Genomic DNA, 23,602 nt, shown 5'->3' with positions numbered 1-23,602 from the left:
TTATTTTTTAATATTTATTTATTTATTATGTATACAATATTCTGTCTGTATGTATGCCTGCAGGCCAGAAGAGGGCACCAGACCTCATTACAGATGGTTGTGAGCCATCATGTGGTTGCTGGGAATTGAACTCAGGACCTTTGGAAGAGCAGGCAATGCTCTTAACTGCTGAGCCATCTTTATTTTATTTTTAAAAATTAATTTGTTTGACAGTTTTACATACATTCAGCTCTTCACATTCTCTCATCTTCCTCCCTCCCCCCACCAATCCCTACCTCATCCTACCAAGTCCCCATTCCATTTTAATGTCTTGTTTTGTTTTTGATTTTACTTTGTGACCCACGATGCTTAACAAGGGCTATTGACACAGGCATGGTTGTGTAAGTTAGCCCCTGGAACCTGAGTAACTCAGTAGTGGTTACATCATGTCCAATTTGTGCTGTCCCTATGCCCTTGGGTCATCAGCTGGAGAAATACTGAACTATCAGGGGCCACACCCTTAATAAAACTGTCTTTTTCTCTCCCAAACGTTATCAATTGCTAATTAATAGGTTTTATGCCCACCCCCCATAGATTTCTTCACTGATGCAGTAAGCCAGATCAAGCCAAACTGGAAAAGTATAACAACAGGTTTATTTGAGCAAAGTTACTCCTAGTCAGGTTCTCCAGTCCTAGAGACAGAGGTCAGAGAAGCCACACCCAGAAACGAAAGCAGGGAGACTTTATAGGTTGTAGGCCAGAGGTGATGATGTGTCTACCACTAGCTGCATTTATGCCCAAGTGTGGTCAAAAGCTGAGCCCTTTAGACAGGGACTTGGCTTGGCAACTTCAGGGGAGGAAGCTGCAGTTGCCGCCAAGTATGTGAAACTGGGGATTTTGGCATCTTCCTTTGCTTGGGGACTCACCGACTGGGCAGAATTTGGAGAGAGACAGGAATGGGCTTTCTGGATCATGCCGGGGTGTGCTGGAGGTTCCAACTGAGCACCAATAACTCTTCGGTTATGAGTGGGACTTTCCACCTGCCTCTCCTCTCCATGCTGGGATTTTGTTTGACTTGAGCTTGTCCAGGAACTGTACACGCAGTCACAACCATTGTGAGTTCGTGTGTTCTACTGTCCTATTGTATTTGGAGACGGCATTTGCTCAGAGTCATCTGCCACTCTCTGCCTCTTACAGTCTTTCCACACACACTTATGCAATGACCTCTGAGCATTATCAGGGAGAGGGCAAGTTGGATACAGATGTTTGATTTGGAGCTGAACATTCAGTCTCTTCTTCTATGCATTTGACCAGTTGTGGCTCAATATGTTAATCACCACTTGCTGCAAGAAAACAAAGAAAGCCAAACCCGATCCTTCACTGACAAGGTTGGAAGATGGACTAATTTGTAGGCATAGGTTTCTATAGGTCTTTTCTAAAGGTCTTCAGTGTTAGTTATCCTCTCCCCATGTTCTCTTCTCTACCCTGTCCTCCCACGCCTCACTCCATCTAACCTCTGCTGTCCCATAATTCCCTTTAACTTCTTTGTCCCATTGCATCCTATCTTCCCTCTCTTGAAAACTTCACTTTCCATGGTCCCTTACTAATTCTCTGACATCTGTGGCTTTTCTAAATGAAACACACATATCTGAAGCATCAGGTCTACAAATGAAAGAAGACATGTAGCATTTGTCAGAGTTCCTTCCTTCAATCAGAAGTATTCTTTACAGTTCCATCAATTTACCTACAAATGTCATATTTTTTCTTGTTGACATCTGCATAGTATTCCACTCGTGTAAGCATATCACATTTTCAGACATCTCTGTTGTGGTATAGAGAGTCTGTAGGGAACATGCCCAGGAGTGGTATAGCTGGATTGTGTGTAAATCTAGTTTCACCTTTGTGAGGAGCCTCCACACTGATTTCCAGAGTTTGCATTCCCGCAAGCACTAAGTGTTCCCATTTCCTCACATCCATGCTGGCATTTTTTTTCTCCTGTTTTAAATCTTAGATGTTCTGACTAAGATAAGATAAAAGTTTTAATTTTCATTTCTCTGACGATTTTAGGAGTTGTTTTTCAGGTATGTGCATTTGATCTTTTTATTGCTCCCTGTTTAGTTCATTATCACATTTTTAATTAGGTTGTTTGCTTTCTTGATATTTAGTGTTTTGAGTTCTGTTGCATTTATAGGTGATAAAGATTTATTTCCCACTCTGTAGGTTGTCTCTTCACTGGAGTGATGGTGTCTTTTGCTCTACAGAAGCTGTTTAGTTTCATGTGGTCCCACTTGTCAATTACTGTTCTTAATGATGTCTGGGTCCTGTTCAGAAAGTCTTTTCTAGGTCATATAAGTTCAAGAATATTCCCTACTTTCTGCTCTATCAGATTTAGGACATTGGATTTTATATTGAGTTCCTCTATCTAGTTGGAGTTGAGTTTTGTGCTGGGTGAGGGATAAAGATCTGTTTGCATTCTCCCTGCAGCCAATCATTTGACCAAGGTTGTTTGTTGAAGATGCTACTTTTTCTCCAGTGCGCATTTTTGGCTTTTCTTTTTTCTTTGGCAAAAATCAGGTGGCTGAGGGCTCATGGACTGAGTTCTCAATTCAGTTCCCTTGATCAAGGTGTCTGCCTGTATGCCAGTGATATATTGTCTTTATTATTACAGTTTCTGTAGGAAAAGTTAAAATCAGACTTGGTAATATGCCCACTATGTTTTTACTGTTCAGGGTTGTTTGGTCTGTTCTGGGTCATTTGTGTTTCCACAAACAATTTTAGGGTATTTTTGTTTGCTTACTTTTTCAATTTCTGTGAAGAACTGCTTTGGACTTTTGATAGGGATTGCTTTGAGTGTGTAAATTACTTTTGGTAGAATGGCTGTTTTCACAATATTAATCCTACCAACCCATGAGCATGGGAAGTCTTTCCATCTTCCTGTATCTCATTCCATATCTCAAAGTTTTTATTGGAGCAAGTTTTTCATTTCTTTAGGTAGATTTATTTGAAGTTATTTTTGAAGCTATTGTTTCTCTGTTTATTTCTCAATCTGTTTGTTATTTGTAGATATGAAAACTACTGACTTGTGTGTGTTAATTTTGTGTCCTGCTACTTTGCCCAAGGTGTTTATCAGCTGTAGAAGTTTCCTGGTAAGGGTTTTATGTTCATTTGTGTATAAAATTATATCAGCTGCAAATAAATACACTTTAACTTATTCCTTTTTTATTTGTATCCTCTTGATTTCCTTTAGTTGTCTTATTGCTCTAGTTAAAATTTCAAGTACTATATAGGTACGGAAAAAGGTGGATATCCTTATCTTGTTCCTGGTCTTAGTGAAAACGCTTTCTGTTTAGGTTGATGTTGTCTGTGGGCTTGCTGTAACTCACCTTATTATGTGTGCCCCTTGTATCCCTAGCCTCTCCAGGACTTTTATCATAAAGTAGTGTTGGATTTTGTAAAAGGCCCTTTTGCATCTAATGAGATGATCACGTGGTTCTGTTTTTCAGTCTGGTTATGTGGTGGATTGTATTCATTGGTTTACATACATTTAATCTTCACTGCATCTCCAAGATAAAGCCTTGTTGATCTTAATGGATAACCTTTTGGATGTATTCTTGGATTTTGTTTGGAAATATTTTATTGAGACTATTTTACATCCATGTTCAGCAAAGGTCTTGACCTAACAGTTTTCTATTTTTCTTGGGTCTTTATCTAGTTTTGGTATCAAGGTAATACTGGCCTTGTAAAAAGATGTTGGATGTGTTTTTCCTCTTTTGTTCCATGAGATAATTTGAGCAGTATTGGTGTTTCTTCTACTTGAAATGCCTGGTAAAATCTTGGGCTGAATCTATCTGGTACTTGACTTTTCTTAGTTGGGATATTTTAAATAACATCTCTTTGCATGTTATGGGAATATTTAAATTATTTCAATTTGAACTGGCATGTTATATTAACTATAAATTCATATATTTCTTCTAGATTTTCTAATTTGATGGGATATAGATTTTAAATTATGTGATTATGACTGAATTTTCCTGATATCTGTTATAATGTTCCTGTATTCATCTCCAATTTTATTAATTTGGATTATGTCTTTCCTTCTTTTGGTTACTTTGGCTAAAGGTTTATTAGTTTTATTAATCTTTTCCAAAAGCACATTCTTTGTTTCAGTATTCTTTGAATTTTTTGTTTTTATTTTATTAATTTTAGCCCTCATTTTAATGAACTTTTGTCATCTACTTTTTGGGCATCATATGCTTGTGTTTTTTAAGCTCTTCAAGTGCATCATTAAGTTATTAATATGCAAACTCTCAATTTTTTTGATATGGGCACTTAGTGATACTTTTTTAAAAAGTCTCACCTTCATTGCTTCTCATAGATTTTTTTCATTCAACTTTAAGACTTTTAAATTTCCTTCTTGATTTCTTTATTGACAAAATTATCATTCAGTAATGTGTTGTTTAGTTTCCATGAGTTTGTGTACTTTCTATAGTTTCTACTGCCTTTGATTTATAGTTTTAGTCCACTGAGGTTAGGAAGAATGCAGGGTGTCATTTCAATTTTCCTATATTTGTTGAGACTTACTTTGTGCCCTAATATATGGACAGTTTTGGAGAATGTTCAATGGGTTATTGAGAAGAACATGTATTCTTCAATGTTTGGGTGGAATGTTCTACAGGTATCTGTTAGGTCCATTTGGTTCATAATATAATTTAACTCGATCATTTTTCTATTTAGTTTTATTTTTCCAGATGTCCTATTTATCGGTGAGAATAGGTACTGAGATCACTCCACTATCACTCTGTCATGCTTAGTCTGTGATTTTAGATCCAATAGGATTTCTTTTGTGAAATATGGTGCCATGGTTTTGGCCATTGTAATAGCCAATGAATAGGTTGCTTTTCTTTAATGAGGATCAAATATTCCTCCTTGTCTCTCCTGAGTAGCTTCTATTTAAGTCAGTTTTGTCAGATATTATAGTACCTATGCTTGCTTGTTATTTCAGTTCTATTTTCTCAGAGTACCGTTTCCTGTCCTTGTACCCCAATGTGGTTGGTACCTATCATTGATGATGAAATATGTTTCTGGGAGGCAGCAAAAAGATGGGTTCTGTTTTCTAATCCTATCTACTAGTTCGTGTCTCTTTACTGGAGAACTGAGACCATTGATCTTTAGAATTAACATTGAGAGATTTGTATTAATTTTAACCATTTTGTTGATTTGCTTTCTTTTCTCGGAATTCTTTTGATGGTAAGATGTGCTTCTTGGATGCAGAAGAAGGATGAATCCCGTTTTCTAATTCAATCTGTTAGTGTCTTCTGATTGGGGAGTTGAGGCCATTTATGTCTAGAGTTATCAATGAACCATGTTTATTGATTCCTGTTATTTTGTTGTTATGATGTGGCCCTCCCCTATCTTTTGAGTTGGTGGGCTCAGATGTTTTTCTGGCAAGCCTGCCTTTCTGTGAGATTTGGTTTTTCTCTTTTGCTGCTTTCAATATCTTTTCATTTTTCTGTACGCTTAGTGTTTTTATTGCTATATGATGTGGGGATTTCTTATGTGTTCCTTTCTATTTTGTTTTCTCTATGCATCTTGCACATTGGTTGGCATATCTTTCCTTAGATTTGAGAAAGTTTCTTCTATGACTTTGTTAGAAATGTTTCTTGTTTCTTAGACCTGGGTTCTGTCTCCTTTTTCTGTACCTATGATTAACAAACTTTTTAAAAATAGTGTTCCAGTTTTTGCATATTCTATTTCTGTTTTTCTTAGATTTAGCTTTTTCTTTTTGGAGTGATCCAATTCTATTTCCTTAGATAAAGCTTAATATCCTTTCTTGCACTTGACCCATTTTTTTGGTGTAGCTTTTATGAGTTTTTTCTTAACTGAATTATTTCAAAATTTATTTCATTTTTGTTTTTCTTCAGAAACCCCATCTCTATTACATTCTCTTTTCATATCTTGAGTTGCTTTCTAATTTTATTCATGGTCTTGAATTTATACATATTCACTATATGTATAATAATAGAGCATATTAATATCTGATATATGAATTCATTATCTCATGCCTCAACTAAGTAGCTTTTCTCAGGGAACATTATTGTCTTGGTTATTCATGTTGTGTTTTGGTCATAGGCCCTTGATATTATAGGTATGTCATTGGTGGTACTTCTTCATATTGATATCTGATTCCTCTATTGTTGAATAGGTCTTTAGATAGTTGCTATTGTCAAGTGGTCAGATTGTAGACAAACTGAATGACACTTGGGGCAAGTCTGTGTTGATTTTGTAGGGTTCCCCTGATCAGTTATTTATTAAAAAGAGATCGTCTCTGAACACATAGTCATAGTAGCTACACTAGATGGATCCAAGTAGGTTATGTATAAATGTAGCAATACTAATTCAAGCAATGAACTCATGAATTTGAGAGGGAGTGTACAAGAGGAGTTGATGGGGGGCCAGAGAGGAGCAGAAATAATGCAAATATAACACGTATGCTTGAAATTCTAAAACGATTAAATAAAAAGGAAATTGAGATGTAAACAAAATAGCTAGAAACCATGTCTACTTCGAAAAGGGAAAAAAGATTTGGTGTTGGGGGTATCAAGACTTTTATTTCCTTGGTATAGATCGTACTTTTTTTGGGGGGGGGGTTATTGCACTGTTGATCATAACAGAAAGAACTAACATAAAGGGCTTTTGAAGAAAAGCTATAATATCACCAAGGAGACAGGTTGGGACAAGAAAGGCAGTTTGCTTGATTAAATGGAGAGTTTTTATTTAGAGTCTTGTTAGATATATTGATAGCACGTGCCTCTGAGACCTCTATGTTATCTTGGAGTTAGAGGTGATTATGTGTGTGTGAGAGAGGTTGTTTTTGTCTTACCTACACACATTCTTAAGTCCAATACAAAATCTCTGATCCTTAATCCCTTCTTGAAATAGTCTTGGCATCTAGCTACTTCTTTCATGTTTCAATTTCCTCTTTTAAAAACATGACTGACCAATTACATTTCAACTTGGACATCGCCTCAAGCATTAGCTACTTAGTTTCATGATTAAAAGGTAAACACAGGTATGTACCTTTTCTTGTGGAATGGGACCTTCTTACAAATGGGAATCTGATTTCAGAGGTGTATGTTAGCAAGAGTGGGGAGATGTGAGGAAGCAAATTTGTGTTGATATTTAGACATGAGATCGTTGGAAGAGGTGAGAAGTCCAGCAAGTTAGGAGTTTCTATTGATACAGATTAAAAGGTGTGATAGAGACTGCTGTCAGTACCAGAGTCTGGTAGACTAGAAACTGGAGGCCAGACTGGACAATGTTTCAGTACAGAAAAAGTAACTTTTGTGTCAATAAAGAACATAATCTGTTTTGTCATATGTAGGGTTCTTTGTCACTTATCCATACAGATGAAACTTTGGAAGCCCAAGTGCCCCATCAGTCCTTGGCGACCAAAAGCAATTTTGAGAGGTAAGGATTTACTTTATCCTATAGTTCTAGGTAATAATTCATCATAGGAAGTCAGGGTAGGCCAGAAACATGGAACTGAGAACCGAAGCAGAGGCCATGAATGGGTGCTGCTTTCTGACTTGTTCTCCATGGATTTCCAAGCCTACTTTTGCCACTTCCAGTGGGTTTCAACTTTACAGATCGGACTCAGCTCCTAGGGAAGGGCATAGATTATTGACTGTGCTATTCTCAGTTAAATGCCCTTGATAACCACAGTGGTAAAAGGGAGAGTCCTCTGAACAGGAGTTGGGTAAATTCCTGTGGAAGCGATGAGGTGGCTGCTGGAGAAGGTTCTCAGGGTTTTTGCATTGAGCAGAGAACAGGCAATTGCTGTGATCACACACTGAACTTTGTGGGTATTGCCTTGATTCACCTGAGGTCTGTTGTGATCACCCCTGAAATGAATTAGTCTCCCAACTCATAAAGGTGAAAACCAGGTAGGGCCAACCCCAATTGGTTGGTCAGGCCAGACACACCTAAAATAGAAAAGTTTGCAAACTAAAACTGGCCAGGAATCCATCAGGGAAATGGAGAATTCATTGCTCCAATGAAAGTGAAAGCCTGGTTACCTGTAAGTTTCTTGGGCTGCGGGAGGAGGTGGTGGGTTCAAGCACTGTCAGCCACAGGCTAGTCCCTCCTACTCTAGAGAGCGGTGGCACCTGCCAAAAAAGGGAACAGGTGTGAACAGGAGAGGGGAGAAGGACCACACAGGGTGTATGTCAATTCTATCCCGAATAAGCTGCCATGGCCACCATGTCACCTATTAAAAGTTAGCATCCTTCCAGAAGGAAGGCAAAGTGGACCCGGATGGGCTATTATGGACCGTTCTCCTTTTAACACTACTGTTGCGGTCTACCAAAGACAACCCGGGCTAGGGCCCTTCAGCTGCAAACAGAAAACAAGGGGCTCCACAGAAGGCTGAAAGACACTCCTTAGCATGCCTGCTGATGGCTGACATCACAACTCAGGAGGCCTTCAGCTCTCTTTGGAGAGCAGCTGCAGCCAGAGACCTTCAACTCTTCCCAGACCAATCAGACACCCACCACAAGCATCAGAAGGAAGAGGTGGGCAGAGCCAATGGAAACAAGGAGAGTCACATGAACCATCAAAGTGTCACCATGGGAACAAGGCTGACTATCCAAATGCCTGGTGGTAAAAGTGTTTAGCAGACGAGAATAGCTATAAATGTGTTTTCATAAAGAGAATATTCTGGAGGAGGGGCGCTGTGGGAAGGGTGGGTAAATTCTGAGAGAGAATTCCTCCCCTAAATAGATTGGGAGAGCTTTTACAACAGCTAAGGGAAGTTACTTGGTCTTACGTGTCCACTGTGTGTGGTTGTAGCAAGACAGATAAGCGAGCATCACACTCACTAGCTTGTTAATTGGCAGAACGCACAGCACCATCTGTCTTCCTTGAGATTGGCCATCAGGATAAAACTCCATGGGTCATTAGGAATTAGACTGTATATGTTTGCAAGGGATGTCACAAGTTACTGCGGAGTGAGGCCCCAAATGGACAGGTAAGATGGTGAAAGTATGGTGACTTCTTTGAGTTTTGGCCGTTTCCTCTTCACCAGTGGTTCTCAACCTTCCAAATCCTTGCTGTCCTTTAGTACAGTTCCACGTGTTGTGGTGACCCCAACCATAAAGTTATTTTGTTGTTACTTTATAACTGCAATTTTGCTACCGCTTTGAAAAGTATTGGGGTCGCCACCCACAGGTTGAGAATCTCTGCTCTACACTAACTACTTAATCACAGTATAAACTCTTATCACAGTGTTTTCCCAATTTTGTTAATGTCTATAAGAGGGAGTTCTTGCTCTTGTCTAGACACACTCAAATTATTTAGTCATCTTATCCACGGGGATAATTTTCTTCATGTTGTCCCAACTCTTTTGGGTTTAGTTATCATCAAAGATGCAGGTTTTTATAGGGAAGCGGCATTTGGGAAGGCCTACTACTTAAGTCTTTATCTCTTTTTTTAAAAAATCCCACATGTTAAATCCTCTAGAAAAAAAGAAAGGATAAATTAGGGACAGATAAAAATGAAGACTCGTGACAGGCTATATATGAGCGCTTAGAACTCATTACTTCAAGATGTGGTACAGCTTCAACAGACCATTTCCAGACAGAGCATGTAAAACTTACTGTATTCATAGTTATAACTCTGTCATGGATTTTTCATTTTATATATATATTTTTTATATATATGTCAGATAAAGGTTTAAGTTTATATATATATATATGCAAAAGTGGAAATTGTAAACCCCAATGTGAAGCTATGAAGCTTCTATTTCAAGTAGCTATTCTAACTGTATAAAAGTTCTCTGAGATGTAGAGACTTTGGGTCTTATTAATTTTGTTGAGTGTGTTTTTTATTTGCAAGTTATTTATAATAAAGTTTATATGTTAAAAATAGCTAGATTAGTTAAATTTCTTAATAACTCAAACAGAAGATAAAATACTATTCTGGAGGGTGTTCTTGATCTTTGATCTTTAAAAAAATCTACTATACCTCCTTCTCCTTGTTTCAGCAGAATTTTGCAGAAAATGGTTAAAATCTGAATCTGAGCTATTAGAGCGTGCAAAGAAAAATGAACTTTCAGGATACCAGGGAGAGGAGAATGCCAATAGCCTCATGCTACCTGAACATCCAATCTCAAATACAAGTTCAACTTTCTTCTGTCTCCTTTGACACAGTTTCAAATCTTACACTGCGCCTAAAGGGCTCCAGCCTGAGGCTGCAGATAAGAACTTTTTAGACGCTAAAATTTAGAGACAACTCTGTCTGACCCACTGGCTTCTTGCCTTTCTGTCAAGCATTTGCCTCTAACTTCAAGTGACCTGTGCCCCTTGTTCCAGTTCATGTTAGCTGTCACTATGCTCTGGCTTCACCTATGCTTGCTCCAGAACCTCTCAGTATTGAGGCTCTTTAGCTTTCGTATCACCATTGTGTCTTTTAGCCCTTGCTGGCAGTCTGATGCCAGAGATCTTGGTGACTGAAGGAGACCTGTGCAGGTGCATTCCCTACTGGGACTCTTGTCTGTGCCTCTTGTGGTTAATGGACACAGTAGCTCCCAGCCAAACTGATACAGGAATTTGAAGAGTTACATTCAAACAAGGTATGTAGATAGCATAAGCTTTGGGAGGCATGCCCAACAAACTAGCCAAAGTTTTAGCTATTAAGCAAACACGTACTTACACTAGTAAAAGAAAACTTTTTTTTTCCTCATGTGTTGGCAAGTCAGTTGTTTGTTACTCCTTTAATGGCCAGATAAGCAGAGGTTGGCACCTTCAGATAAAAAATCTCCCACTGATATGGATCATTACCAAATAGATGAAAACCCTTTCTCTAATTATAGGTTAAGAAGTAGTCATATAAACAGAACAAATAGAGTCTCTTCCTTTTTCTTATAATAAAAATATATTTATGGAAAGAGTAGACCTTGAATTTTAGTTTTTTTATATAAATTTTTATTTTTTTCTGAGAATTTTATACATAAGTACTGTATTGACATCATTTCTATCCCTCCCTTACTCCTTACAACTCCTTCCATGTTCTTTCCACTTGCTCTCAAATTCATAACCTTTTCTTCCATAATTATTGCCTTTTCTTTTATACAATCCATTATCGTCCATTCAAAAATATTTACTAAATCATATTAGTATAAAATCTTTGAATATATAAAAGTATGATTCAGAATAAGTCTTGTCGAATGACATATTTTAACTTTATTTACAATTTATATAATATCACACTATTTGTAGTTTGTAAAGGTTGGTCAATTTTAAAAAAATCTTTTAATGTTATTTACTCCACTAATGATTTAGCAAATGATCGGCTGTTACTGAGGATGCATTAAAAGGTCGATGATCATTTATGATAAAAGCATTGTTAGGAAACAATGTAAGGAAAGAATGTCTTCAATTTAGTAGAACACAACTTTCAAAAAAAAAAAATAACCATATTGGAAAAACTCGAAGTTGTATTTCTACTTAAATTTAGGAAAAACACGAAGAATCCCTCAATCTCTGCTCCCTGTCACCACTGTCATAGACTCCAGCCAGGAAAAGACAGGGAGAATAAGGGTTCTACTTACAAATACCTGTCAAGTTCACCTAGGAATCTCCAAGACAGACCAATGAAATGCATGAGCAAGAGTTCATGAAACACAAACAATATCAAATCTACTCACTTTCGTGAGCAGTCAAAGATGGGCATCAGATATCTGTCACATTACCAAGACTTTGAGGGCATAAGGAACTGGTGAAGATACAGGCCTACTGGAATTTTTGCACCCCAGTAAGGAGAATGTGGTTGGCATAACCATTTTGGAAAAACAGTTTTCAATTCTCTGGTTAAGTTGAAGCGTGCCTATTTAATGAATATATTCTGGAGAAACTATTTTGCATATTCACACACAGGAATGTTCATAGAAGCATTACTAGTATGATTAGCAATTCGGGTAAACCTAGGTAGCAGACAGTAACAAAAGAACAAAGTATGAATTCATACAGTGCAATAAAGTATCAGTGGGAAACAGAAATTCTCACTACTGGAAAGCCATGTGGAAATCAGACACGAGTTATACTTAGCTGTGTTGATCATGCCAGTCTTTGAGAAAGGCCATGTCTCTGGCCGGCCATGTCCCACATTTCCCCAGCTCAGCATATAAGCACTTCTCCCCTCTTGAATATGACTTTCTCTACTTTCCTCTCTTCTGGCACATCCTCAACCCTTATAAATCATACTTTTTCTACCCCATGTCTTTTCTTTGGTTTCCCCAGAAACTTTAATACAACAGGATTTGGAGACAGAAGGCAAGAAGCTGTCTCTCCCAGAAGATGCTGAGAATTCAGGGAGACTAGAGAAGCCCCTGGATCCTTCTATCACCGATAGTTCTCTCCAGTTTAGCAAGGACTTGCACTGCAACCTCCTATGCTCTGAGCTTCTTCTTTAACTGTGTTATTAATGGTTGAACTTGAAAGCTTTTTTCTTTTACTACTATTTAGAATGCCACGTTTCAATATTGGACATCTATTACTTCATGCAGAATACAATGTTCAATGATTTTATGTGCCTACATTTTGAACTTGCTTATGAAGAAAAAGAGATTCTTTTTCATCATATCATGTCCTTGGCTTGAGTCTCTAGTAATAGCATGATGCTTGAAATGTTTTGGTCTTAGTTACCCCATACTCAAAAACATGATTCTGACTCTGATATATTCTCTCTCTCTCTCTCTCTCTCTCTCTCTCTCTCTCTCTCTCTCTCTCTCTCTCCCTCTCTCCTTATATCTCTCTTTCCTTCCCTTCCCTAATACAGTGTACATTATATATTCCTGAATAGGACTCAAATGGGTTAATATGTGAATTCTCCCCTTTGAGAGATTTTTGCTTTGAAAGTTTGAGGAAATGGAAGTAGGGAGAGATTTGAAGAGTGAGCGGAATCCTGACTGAGCAAAGAAGAGTCATTTATTCTTGGAAATTTAAAAGCTGACTACACGAGAGATGGGCTATTTAGCGGTGGTGATTAATTAGCATATTTGTCTTACAAGAACACTGTAGTTTCTGAACTGAGGCACTCTCTATTATGGTTTAGGTAAGTGACCCTCATGTGTTAAAGACTTGGTCTTTAGTTAGCTGCCACCAGAAAACAGCCTTTAAGAGGTGGGGTCTGGTGGTAAATCTCAGTTTATTGAGATTTTACCATCAAAGAAGACTATCAAACACCCATCTTTTCTTCTTAACCATGGGTTTCTGGCTGCCATGAGTTGTTTTAATACATGATTCCATCATGATGAGCTGCTTCACCATAGGCCCAACCAACAGCCAGGTACCAAGAACCAAAACCTCTCAATTTATGAGACAAAATAAATCTTTCCTTTTTCAAAGTTGATTAAATGTGCGTATTTGCCACAGAAATAGAAACCTAACCAACACAGTTAGTTAGTTAGATGTTTAAAAAGTACTTTAACTTAGAGAATTGGTTGCCATGGCTTCCAACTTGGAAAGGCTTCCTAGGACAATTTTGCCAGGTACCCACACTAGAACAAATAATCGCTTAAACCAAAGTCCTCACATTTGCATTGCTATGTTACATTGTATATTGTTCTTTTCAGCCCATAATTTCATCTCTCTAGGTGCACTATAAAGTTTGCAGCTGCAGGAAGCCAGCTATGTGTGGTCCCCCTCTATTAAAGAAAGATGCTGGCCAGAAGCATCAGCACTTGTCAGATTGTCATGCCATTTGGCCCTTTTACAATATTCAAATCAGGGGTCAAAAGTTCTACTGATACCTGCTGCAGGAGAGCATCTTTTTGAATGCATCTCTGAGCTCTGGACTCCGAAAGGCATATATAAAGGGGTCAATGACTGCATTACACATAATCAACATGCCATTGATCTGGAAAAGAGACATGTAGCAAACACAGTAAGGGTTATTCGGGCAGAAGGTCATTAAGAGGACATGGAGGACAAAGGGGGCCCAACAGAAGATGAAGACCCCAAGAAGGATAGTCAGTGTGATGGCACCTTTCATGTTGGCTCTAGGAAGAGCAGAGATCTTCCTAGCATGGGAGCGGGCAAGTAAGAACATATGAATGTAGAGACACAGGATGAAAACTAGCATCAAAGGGAAGAGTGACGTGAAGGTGAGAACGGTGGGGATGTGGTGGGAGAAGATCACCATGGCGATGCCGCTCCCCGTGCAGAATACCCAGATTACTGCTAGGGTGATGATGGTGCGGCGCATGGTCACAATGCTGTGGTATTGCAGGGCATGGAAGATGGTGATGTAGCGATCGGCAGCAATCACAGACAGGCTGAAGATGGAGCCCAGCAAAGAGAGGATGAACAAGCAGTCAATGATGTCATCGGCTGTACTTTCAAAATTGCCACGAGGCTTGAGATAACCCCGGTTCCTTAACATGATCAGGATGTTTTCCAATATCTTGTACAGACTGCCCAACATGTCAGAAATGGCCAAGCTGCAGATAAAAAAGTACATGGGGGACTGGAGATTCTTATTCTTGATCACAGCCAGGAGGACGATCAGGTTCTCCAGAACACCAATGATGGAGATTGTGAAAAATATCTCTTCTGGCAAAACTACATCCGGGCAATCGGAATTGTTTCTTGCTGTGTCGTTGGTGTGTTCATATGGACTGATAATATGTTTCATTTTTCCTGCTGGGGGATAAGACAGGGATGATGCTTGGACTTGACCAGACAGAAATCTTGATGGATTCTTCAGAATATTTCTTTGTGAGGGAAGATCTGAAGTTAAAGAGAACACATGAAAACACACATTGCAGAAAGACTGCAGAATAAAAGCTATATTCCTTTCATAAACTGTTACACCGTGGTAATGTAAATAAAACGTTTTACTACACCCACATATTAGCCGACTTACGAGTAATATTTACAGTGGAATTTTGTGCTCTGAGATAATGAAAAGTTGTCCTTTGCTCTCTCTCCATTCCATTTTACCCTCATGAATGCAGTTGTGTAGAATAGACGAGAGTGAATGCCAGTAGCCCCCTGGGTGAGAGAAGAATGAAAGGAAGATGTGTAAGGAGAAAGAGGAAAACGCACAGTCTTCTCTTACTTGAAGGTCGTGATGGGCTCTGTGAATTGATGTGACCTGTAGATCCTTTCTTTTTCATCCCTTTATCTTTCTGGGTCACAGCCTGACCATAAAGGTGTTAATCGATTCGCGTAGTGTAAACATTATTACTTCAATTTCAAAAGCTGTTAGAACCTGGGCTTAGGGCTGTGCACCTGTCATAGTCCCAACTACTCAGGAAGCCAGAGTGGGAAGATCTCTTGAACTGAGGATTTCAACACCAGCCTGAGCAGCAGAAAGAGAATTGTCTCAAAGAAACAGCAAGACCCGAAGCCAAAGAAACAGAAAGCAAGCATGGAACTCTTGGGGTGATTGGCATCTCTGGTGACGTCCAATAATTTTCATAATGTCTCAAAGTATCCCCCCAAATAAGATTCTGTGCTTTTTAGGCTTCTTTAGATCTTTCTAAGGACAGGTCAGCCAAAGTATGTAGCGATTCCTCTGTGGTCTAGAGGCTTCTCATTTATTGCTCTTTTGGAGATCAACTGGATTTTCTTGTACTGTGTAGCTGATTGTGTCTTCTTATCAGGCATTCAGGTTCTGACTGCTGACTGTTGTGCTCTCACACCTTACAGAGTCTGGTAGTTTGAATGTAATTGACCCCCCATAAGCTTATAGGGAGAGGCACTATTAGGAGGTGTGGCCTTGTTGGAGTAGGTGTGGTCTTGTTGGAGGAAGTGTGTCACTGCGGAGGCAGGCTTTAAGTTCTCACAGATGCTCAAGATACCACCCATAGTCTCAGTCCATTTCCTGTTGCCTTCTGATCAAGATGTAGCTAGTTCCATGTCTTCCTGCATGCTGCCATGTTCACTGCCGTGATAATAATGGACTGGACTTCTGAACTGTAAGCCAGCCCAATTGAATGTCTTCCTTTATAAGTGTTACTGTGGTCATAGTGTCTCTTCATAGTAATAGAAACCGTAACTAAGACACAGAGCCAGTGTGGGCTCCTAGGAACAGAACTGAAGTGGCTTGTGCAGGCTGGCAGATATGCTAGGCTAAACTGAGGAAAAGAGTGTGTGCCTGTTAGGGTTGGGGTGAGGCTTTCCGGAATTACCTTTGAGTGAAGTAGGGCTTCTCTCAGCATCTCAGATCCTCAACTACTTCATTTTTGCTCTTAGTTGATTCTTATTAGACATAAGACCACTGACAGCTGTGATGGAAGTTGAGCAAGCTTCCACCTGACTTGACTTCTAATTCGATTTATTTGTGTCCCGTGTGGAGTCGATGTGTTTGTATTGGCCAAGAAGCCAAAATGAAGTCGTGTATTGCTGTCTACTATAGTGAGTGGGGTAAGCAAGCTGACCTGTAGGGCTGGCAGGGCTGATGTAATAGGCACGGGGGTGGTTTTTCTACCATTGTGGCTTTGGCTACAATAAAGCGTGATGAGTTCCTGACTTGAAGCTTCATGATTTATGTATTTTACAGCCTCATTACTATTTATATTGAGCAGCTGATTACCTTGAAGGCACTATTATCAGGTGTGCTACCAAAAACTCTTCCTATAAGCCCCCCCCCCCCGCCAACCCACTCCGCCTTTGCCTGTAAAGTTTGAAAAACAGGCTAAGGACAAGTTTTGAAATTACCAATGAAGTGGAAATTTTCAACATTTTTCTTTCTTCTTTCTCATTTTAAAATTGGGACTTTGAATTTAGTTCAACACATTTTGATCACATTCACTCCTTTCCCCCAACCCCTCCCAGATCCATCTCTTCTTCTAGACCCATACAACCTTGGGTCCACCTCTTGATTAAAACCAAACCAAACCAAACCAAACCAAAACAAACTAGTAAGCACAATTTGTGCTCCCCGGGTACTCTTGAATATATGGCCTTCTACTGGACCATTAGCTGACCTACTGGAGACACATCCTTAAAGAAAACTGACTCTCCCCAACCCCCGGTAGTTATCAGTTGTCAATAGCTCCTCAAGTAGGGGTGGAATGTCACATACAACCTCCTTCTCCATGTTAGGCTTTTGTCTGGCATGAGCTTTTGTATGTCATATGAGTGCTATCATAATTACTAAGAGTTCAAATGTGCAACTGCCCTGTTGTGTCTGAAAAACACTGTTCCCCTGTAGTCATTCACTGCCACTGGCTTTTTCAATCTTTCTACTTCCTCTTCCACAGTGATCCCTGAGCCTTGAAAGGAGGGGTATGTATGATACAGATGTCCTATGTAGAGATGAATATTCGCTAGTTTCTCATTCTCTGCACTTTGATCAGTTATAGGTCTCCATCTATTGAAAACAGAAGCTTCTCCTTTGAGAGTTGAGAGATGCAGTAATCTATGGGTACATCAGGAGATGGTTTGATACTATGCTTGCTTAGCAAAGTAATAGCAGTAGGTTCTCCTCTAGGGCCTATGCCTTGTTTAGCATAAGTTTTTGGCTTGCTTAATGGTGCCAGTATGGGTTTCATTGTACAGTGGAGCAGGCTTTAAATCTAATCAGAAAGTGGTTGGTTAGTGCTATGACATCCATGCCACTATTGCACTAGTGGGCATGTCTTCCAATGCTGACTGGTCATTATTGTACCTTGTAAATTTCACATCTTGGCAAATTTATGATTATTTTTTCTCCTCTAGTAGTGTAGAAAGTGCCTTATAGCACCATGAAAGCTTTCTCGTAAGCATGAAAGTTCCAGGTGAGCACCAGCTTGATTTCTCCATATTCTGATGACTCACATAGATGGTGTCTTCAGTATAAAACTCTTACTCTCAAATTTTGAGGCTAGCCAATAGCAATGGCAATAACTTTTAACATTTGGGGGGACCATATTACCCAACAATTCCAAAAAGAGGTAATCTATTCCTGACACTGGACTTTTTATTTGTTAGCATGTGATATCCAGTGACCCTTTATGGGGTAACTCCATTTAATTTCTTTATATATGTGTTTGTATATATTAGTACATAGAATACAACAAAGACCTAAAATATCCTAAACATTAAAAAAACAAACAAGCCAGCTTAAAAATGGGGCATGGTGCCAGAGAGTTGTCAAAAGATTAAAAAAAATGACTGAGAAACACTTTTTAAAAAAATGTTCAACATCCTTAGCAATCATGGAAATGCAAAACTACATTGAGAATTTATATTACGCCAGTCAGAATGTCTAAGATCAAGTAAACAAACCCCAAATTATGATGACGGGTGCTGATACGAATATGGGAAAAGGAGAACACTTATTCTTCACTTGTAAGAGTGCAAACTGGTACAGTCACTATAAAAGTCAAGCCAGAACTATCCCTACCACACAACTCAGCGATACCACTGAGGCTTATTCTCTAATAAAGCTAAATCCCACCACAGACACACCTGCTCATCCAGGTTTGCTGCTGCTCTCTTTACAACATCCAAGAAATGAAGACAGCTAAGATGCCCATCAGCTGGTGAATGGATTTTAAGAATATGTAGAACATTTGCACAATGAAATTGAATTTAACTGTTAAGAAAAATAGAATTATGCCTCTTATGAACGAATGAATGAAATGGGAAACAATCATTTAAGGTAATCCAGAAACATGAACTTTACACATTTTCTCTCATTTGAGGATTTTAACTTTGAATCTTCAGCTAGTATGTATTCTATTCAGAATAATATAGAAGTCAGGAGATTAGTAAGGAGGGGATTTAAAGAGAGGAGAGATAGAGCCTTTTTCTATAAAGGGATACAGGGGAGTGGTGGAGCAAGAAAGGCTAAATGAGTGAGGAAAGGGAGGGCAGAATAGAGGAAGGCATGGAGGAGGGCTAAGTACAAAGAAGACGTTTGAAAAAGCTGCGTGGAAACCCACTACTATAGAAGTTTCAGAAAATACATACATAAGCATATGTAGAAATTTAAAATTTCATAAGTACATTTGATGCCACTCTTATGTAGAATCTGAAAAGGTTGATCTCAGCAAAGTTGGTAGTAGAACAGTGGCGTAGGGACGTCAATGAAGACAGCTTGGTCAAGGGGATCTGTGATACATTATAGTTAGACAGAGGGCCATGTTCTGGTGTTTTATTGTATGGTAAGGTGACTATATATCAGTGTTATTATTGTCAATAGTATGTTCCAAAAGAACTATAAGTACAGATTTTGAATATATATTTGTTTTTCTAAACTTGCATCTCCATGGAGGGCTGTGGTTGTATGGTTGTGGATGCAAGCTGCAGCTTTGGTGGGAGCGTGAGCTGCTGCTGGATATATAAGGGGATGGGGGTAATAGAGCTTTGGCTGGTACTAGGTCTTATTGCTGGAACTGAGACTGTTGTGTCTTCAAATGCAACAGACTGAACTGGGTTTGTGGCTTTTCTTTATGGAAATGGACTAGTGGTTGCTGAAGCCTAGGTTTGGGAAGTCAACACCACACCCAGAACTTCCTTAGACTCCATCAAAATTGGAGAAGGTCTGGGGAAATACTAGAGGAGCTGTATGGAGGGAGAGACCTAACATCTAGTAGACCTGGGCACCCAGAACGACCAGTGGCAGGGGCATTGACAGGAACATGAGCACTTGTTCACTTGTTCTGGTTCACTTTCCCGGCTCTTGGGGGATGCACCTGAGAGTATCCAGCCCTCTGGTTCTTAAACCACACCTGGATCTGGTACTCCTTCAAGCCAGGTTTTTCCCCCAGCTCTATATGTTGCTTATATGTGGGAAACTTGCAAAATCTCGAAATTTGCTTTCAGCTCTCACCTTCGTTCCTTGGTGAACTTGGTGTGCTCACTCTGCTCATTGCTTGAAGCCTTGAGGGGAAGTTGAGGCCCTGAAGGGACTTGGAGAGCCAGAGCTGGGAGACAAGGTGGATCTGAGGGACATGGGTAAACATGGAAACCAGGGTTCACTTGGGGTCATGGAGGTGTTTGTAGACCTGCAGGGAAGGGGACTTTGGGGGCATTTGGAGACAATGGACATTAGGGGGCCTGGAGGCATTTGGAGAGCTGGGGCACCTGTGTATTTAGAAACAGTGGGGAATATTTCTCCATTGGAACATCTAGGAAATCAGCAGGATTCTATATCTTGGTACACTCTGTTCAGGTGTTTGAGGATTTTGTTATAGGATCTGGGGCTTGTCACCTCTGATTGTTGGGCCCTCCTTTCCCACCCACTCTGCAGCTTCCCCACTAATGCAATCTTGCAACCAATTTTCAATGTTCTCACCCCAGAGAAATCATAAATATTTAAGTTGATATACATGCTAATTATTCAAGTTTGAGCACTGCTTACAATGTATTGCATGTATCAAATCATCACATTGTTTCCCATAAACATGCATAACTTCTATGTATGCAAAAATAGCATTATGAAGAAACTAACTTTAGGAGTAACGTGAAAATTAACTTTGCAGCTTGCAAATGAGCAAAATGTACACAATAATCCTCTTAGAAAGGCTATTATTCTTCATGAGTCTTTCTTGTTTCCAAAATAAAATTTCATTTTTAGAACAACTGGGGACTGAGGCAAGAATGTAGCTCAGTTAGTAAAGTCTTTGCCTAGCATGCTCAAAGTGGTGATTCCCCTCCCTCACCCCACTTAAACTGGACTTGATGATGCACACCTGTAATCCTAGCAGCTGGATGTGGAGGTAAGAGGATGTAAAGTTCAAGGCTATCTGCAGCTACGTAGCGAGTCTGAGGGTGGCATCTCTGAAATATTCCAAACAGATCACTGTATTGTTCTAATCAGTAAGTACTAGGCATTATATATCATTTTTTTTTTTTTTTGCTAGAGAGGATGTGGGATAAGGGGAACACTCATCCGTTGTTGGTGGTAGTGCAAACTTGTACAGCCACTTTGAAAATCAGTATAGTGATTTCTCAGAAAATTATAAAATAATCTACCTCAAGACCCAGCAATACCACTGAAGTCTTGCTTCTGTGCCTCTCTGTACCTTGCACACAGAGCCCTTCAGCTACTTTCAGGCAGATCTCAGACTTCTGCAAATTGCCAGCTCACAAGTGTTCCTGTCGATAAGGTCTACTCTGCTAGTCTTAAGCCCACACAGCACAAAGCAAAAAATCTTGAAGTAGAGAAAAGAATGCCAAGTAACTCTGCTTAGAAAGATGCCGTTAAAGTTAGTTAAATTAAATATTACTAGAGATAATAATGAGATGTCTCCATGGGCTCCTCAGAAAGAAAAAGAAAGAACGAAAAAGCTGTCTTAAGTTGTGATAAGGATATGAGAAGCAAATCTCTTTCTCTGATAGGAGAGATGCGGAAGTCACTGAGAGGCAATTGTCTTTTGAAGCTACTCACCCAGTTTCTGCCCTCCCTTGTCCTGCCCCTGGCCTGAGGGTGATCCCCCCACAAAGGCTGGTGGCTCTCTGCAATCTCACAGTCTCGTTTCCTTGTAGGGGCTGATGTGAGGTTTCATTTCAGCAATATGTTCTCGTTCTGGGGGCTCTGGGGCCCCACTCAAAAACTTAGACTTGCAACTAGGGCAGCGCATAGGAATTTAGGAAACAGTGTAACAGTGTTGCTCAACCTGTGAATGAGTGAGCAGAAACCCTTCACTCCTCCTGGGATAGCAGGGAAGGAGGTCCCTTCTTTAGTCTTGCTCAAGGTCTTGCTCTCAGCAGCTCTGTGTACCCGTTCCTGTTCTCATCCCTTTTGGACTTTGTATATTGCGTTACAGCCAAGCAAGCAAAGCGGTGAGAGTGTATGCATGTTCCGAGTGATTATCACTTTGGGGAACATCTGGCAATGAATATGCTTAACTCTTATTTATGCTGTGCCTCAAGGAGCTGCCCCAAGCTAGAGAAGGACTGGAAAGCAGAGGAGGTATGCATTGTCACCGTGGTTGCATTGCTCCGAGCAGCAGGGAGCCATCATGTGCTAACTCCCTGGTCTTTTGGCAGAAAAACTCTCCTGTTTTTAAACATAGAAAGGATCATTCAGGAAGAGGTGAAAGGGAATGATTTTCTTCTCATCTCTTGCTCCACTAGTGAAACCATGTTGTAACTCTTGGGTGGAGTTTGGTAATCATTTAAAGACCAACAGAGAAATCAATAAATTCATTCATAGGCGGGAAGTTTCAGGTAGATGAGGCAGTAATAGACTTTATTTTTATATTTTAATTAAAAATAAGCTACTTAAGAAGGATGTAATACCATAGTTAAGAGGCCTTGGAAGCATTGTGATGTAACGTTTTCTTATGTATGTTCTTAGCTGTTCTAGTCACGGTCCAAAGCACGAAAGGAGATAAGAAATTTGTACAAGATGTACTTACCTTCAGCTCTGAAGGAGGATCTCTCTGGCCAAGATGACCGAGAAGGAATGAGCTTTGAAGAAGAGGAAGCAAATGACGCTTGAGCTTTGAAGACAAGCAAGCAAATGATTCTTGGACCAGGAAAGGCCGGAACATATGCATCACTGGGAGACAGCTACTTGTTGTCATAACCTTGAGTAAATGTCACTTGAAGTGAACTGCGTACTTCTGGTAACCCAGAGCTGGAGAGGCCGAAGGAAAGAATCTGATGAAGGCAGGATTCCTGGCTCTAGAGAGGGGAGATTCTTTTGAGTGTTCCTGAAAATGTCTATAGCAGATTGTGGAATTGTAATCTTTTTCATTTTAAATGTTATTTTAGAATTGCGTTTAATTATTCAAGAAGGAATTAATAAGTTGGAATTTTCAGGGAATTGTTCTGGAGGAACAATTGTTTTAAAGTTGCAAATGAACCTCCCAAGAGCTCCATGTTGTCAACATTTGACTCCTTAACCTCATTGAGATTAAGAAAATAACCCATCATTAATATTTCATAAGACAAACAAGGGAGCAAAGGGACTTGTGTGCTCAAGGGCGCCTGATGGGGCTTAGGATAAGATAAAAAAGAAACCCCAAAGTTTTCTGTGTTGCTAGTTCTTCTTTGCCTAAAACTGTCCTGAAAACCACTACTAATGGTTCATCATTCAAAGCAAAATTGTTCGGTTTGGGGGACTACAATGTTATTTTCTGTTTGCCAAGGTCTTCGGGGAAGGACTGCTTTTGATAAAAGCCACATCACCGAGAAGTGTGTGTCCATGTGTGTGTCAGAGATTGAACCCTGGGCCCCACAAATTCTAGGTCTGTGCTCTGCCTGGAGGCACATGCCTAAGTCCACCTTGAATTTTAAGTGTGGACTGGGTCACGATTTGGTTGGAGCTGGATGTATAGACTGAGATGCTGATAGCTGAGCTCCATGACCAGGGCTACAATGGCATCACTATTTTACTTATAAATTAAACTTCTAATTATTACCTGTTCACTCTCAAGATGGGACTGAACAAGAGAAAGGCAGGAAGGACATCACGGCATTCCTGCATGCTGATTTTCCCACCACCCTATTCAAAGTTAATAGTTTCCTCGTGGAAAAGAAAAAGAGGAGTAGAAAATAGAGAAGGACTACAACAAGAGCCAGTGGGACAAAGGGAGAGGTGGAAGATGGGGGGGGGGGGCGTGCTATTTTAACAGTGGACAGAATCCTGGGGATAGGAATGTAACTAACATATGTTTATGCTGAAA

The 23,602-nt window shown here is 39.7% G+C and overlaps 1 protein-coding gene across 6 annotated transcripts; it reads right to left on the bottom strand.

Moving 5' to 3' along the window:
* Window positions 1–10,956: 10,956 nt before the first annotated feature.
* Window positions 10,957–22,382, bottom strand: Mc2r (melanocortin 2 receptor). Of its 6 annotated transcripts, XM_057788791.1 has the most exons (5): window positions 21,358–21,575; window positions 19,798–19,909; window positions 18,432–18,558; window positions 14,899–15,026; window positions 10,957–14,762 (listed from the first exon to the last, which is right to left on the bottom strand). In XM_057788791.1, the coding sequence occupies exons 4-5, from the start codon at window positions 14,963–14,965 to the stop codon at window positions 13,774–13,776; spliced, it is 1,056 nt and encodes a 351-aa protein (XP_057644774.1). In that variant the 5' UTR covers window positions 14,966–15,026; window positions 18,432–18,558; window positions 19,798–19,909; window positions 21,358–21,575; the 3' UTR covers window positions 10,957–13,773. The 6 variants fall into 6 exon arrangements, with proteins under 6 accessions (XP_057644774.1, XP_057644775.1, XP_057644773.1 ...); XM_057788792.1 differs by lacking the exons at window positions 19,798–19,909; window positions 21,358–21,575 and adding an exon at window positions 22,331–22,382; XM_057788790.1 differs by lacking the exon at window positions 19,798–19,909.
* Between the last annotated feature and the right edge of the window lie 1,220 nt (window positions 22,383–23,602).

Source organism: Chionomys nivalis, chromosome 14 (assembly GCF_950005125.1).
Source record: "Chionomys nivalis chromosome 14, mChiNiv1.1, whole genome shotgun sequence".
Classification (NCBI taxonomy): Eukaryota; Metazoa; Chordata; class Mammalia; order Rodentia; family Cricetidae; genus Chionomys; species Chionomys nivalis.
The sequence above is the reverse complement of the archived record's forward strand: the minus strand, read 5'-3'. Positions and strand labels throughout refer to the sequence as shown.

Coding starts and splice junctions, on each gene's coding strand:
- Mc2r (XM_057788792.1), bottom strand. CDS start 14,965: ATGGAGAGAGAGCAAAGGACAACTTTTCATTATCTCAGAGCACAAAAT. Junction 14,763..14,898: donor TTCCACTGTAAATATTACTC/GTAAGTCGGCTA, acceptor CTTTAACTTCAG/ATCTTCCCTCACAAAGAAAT.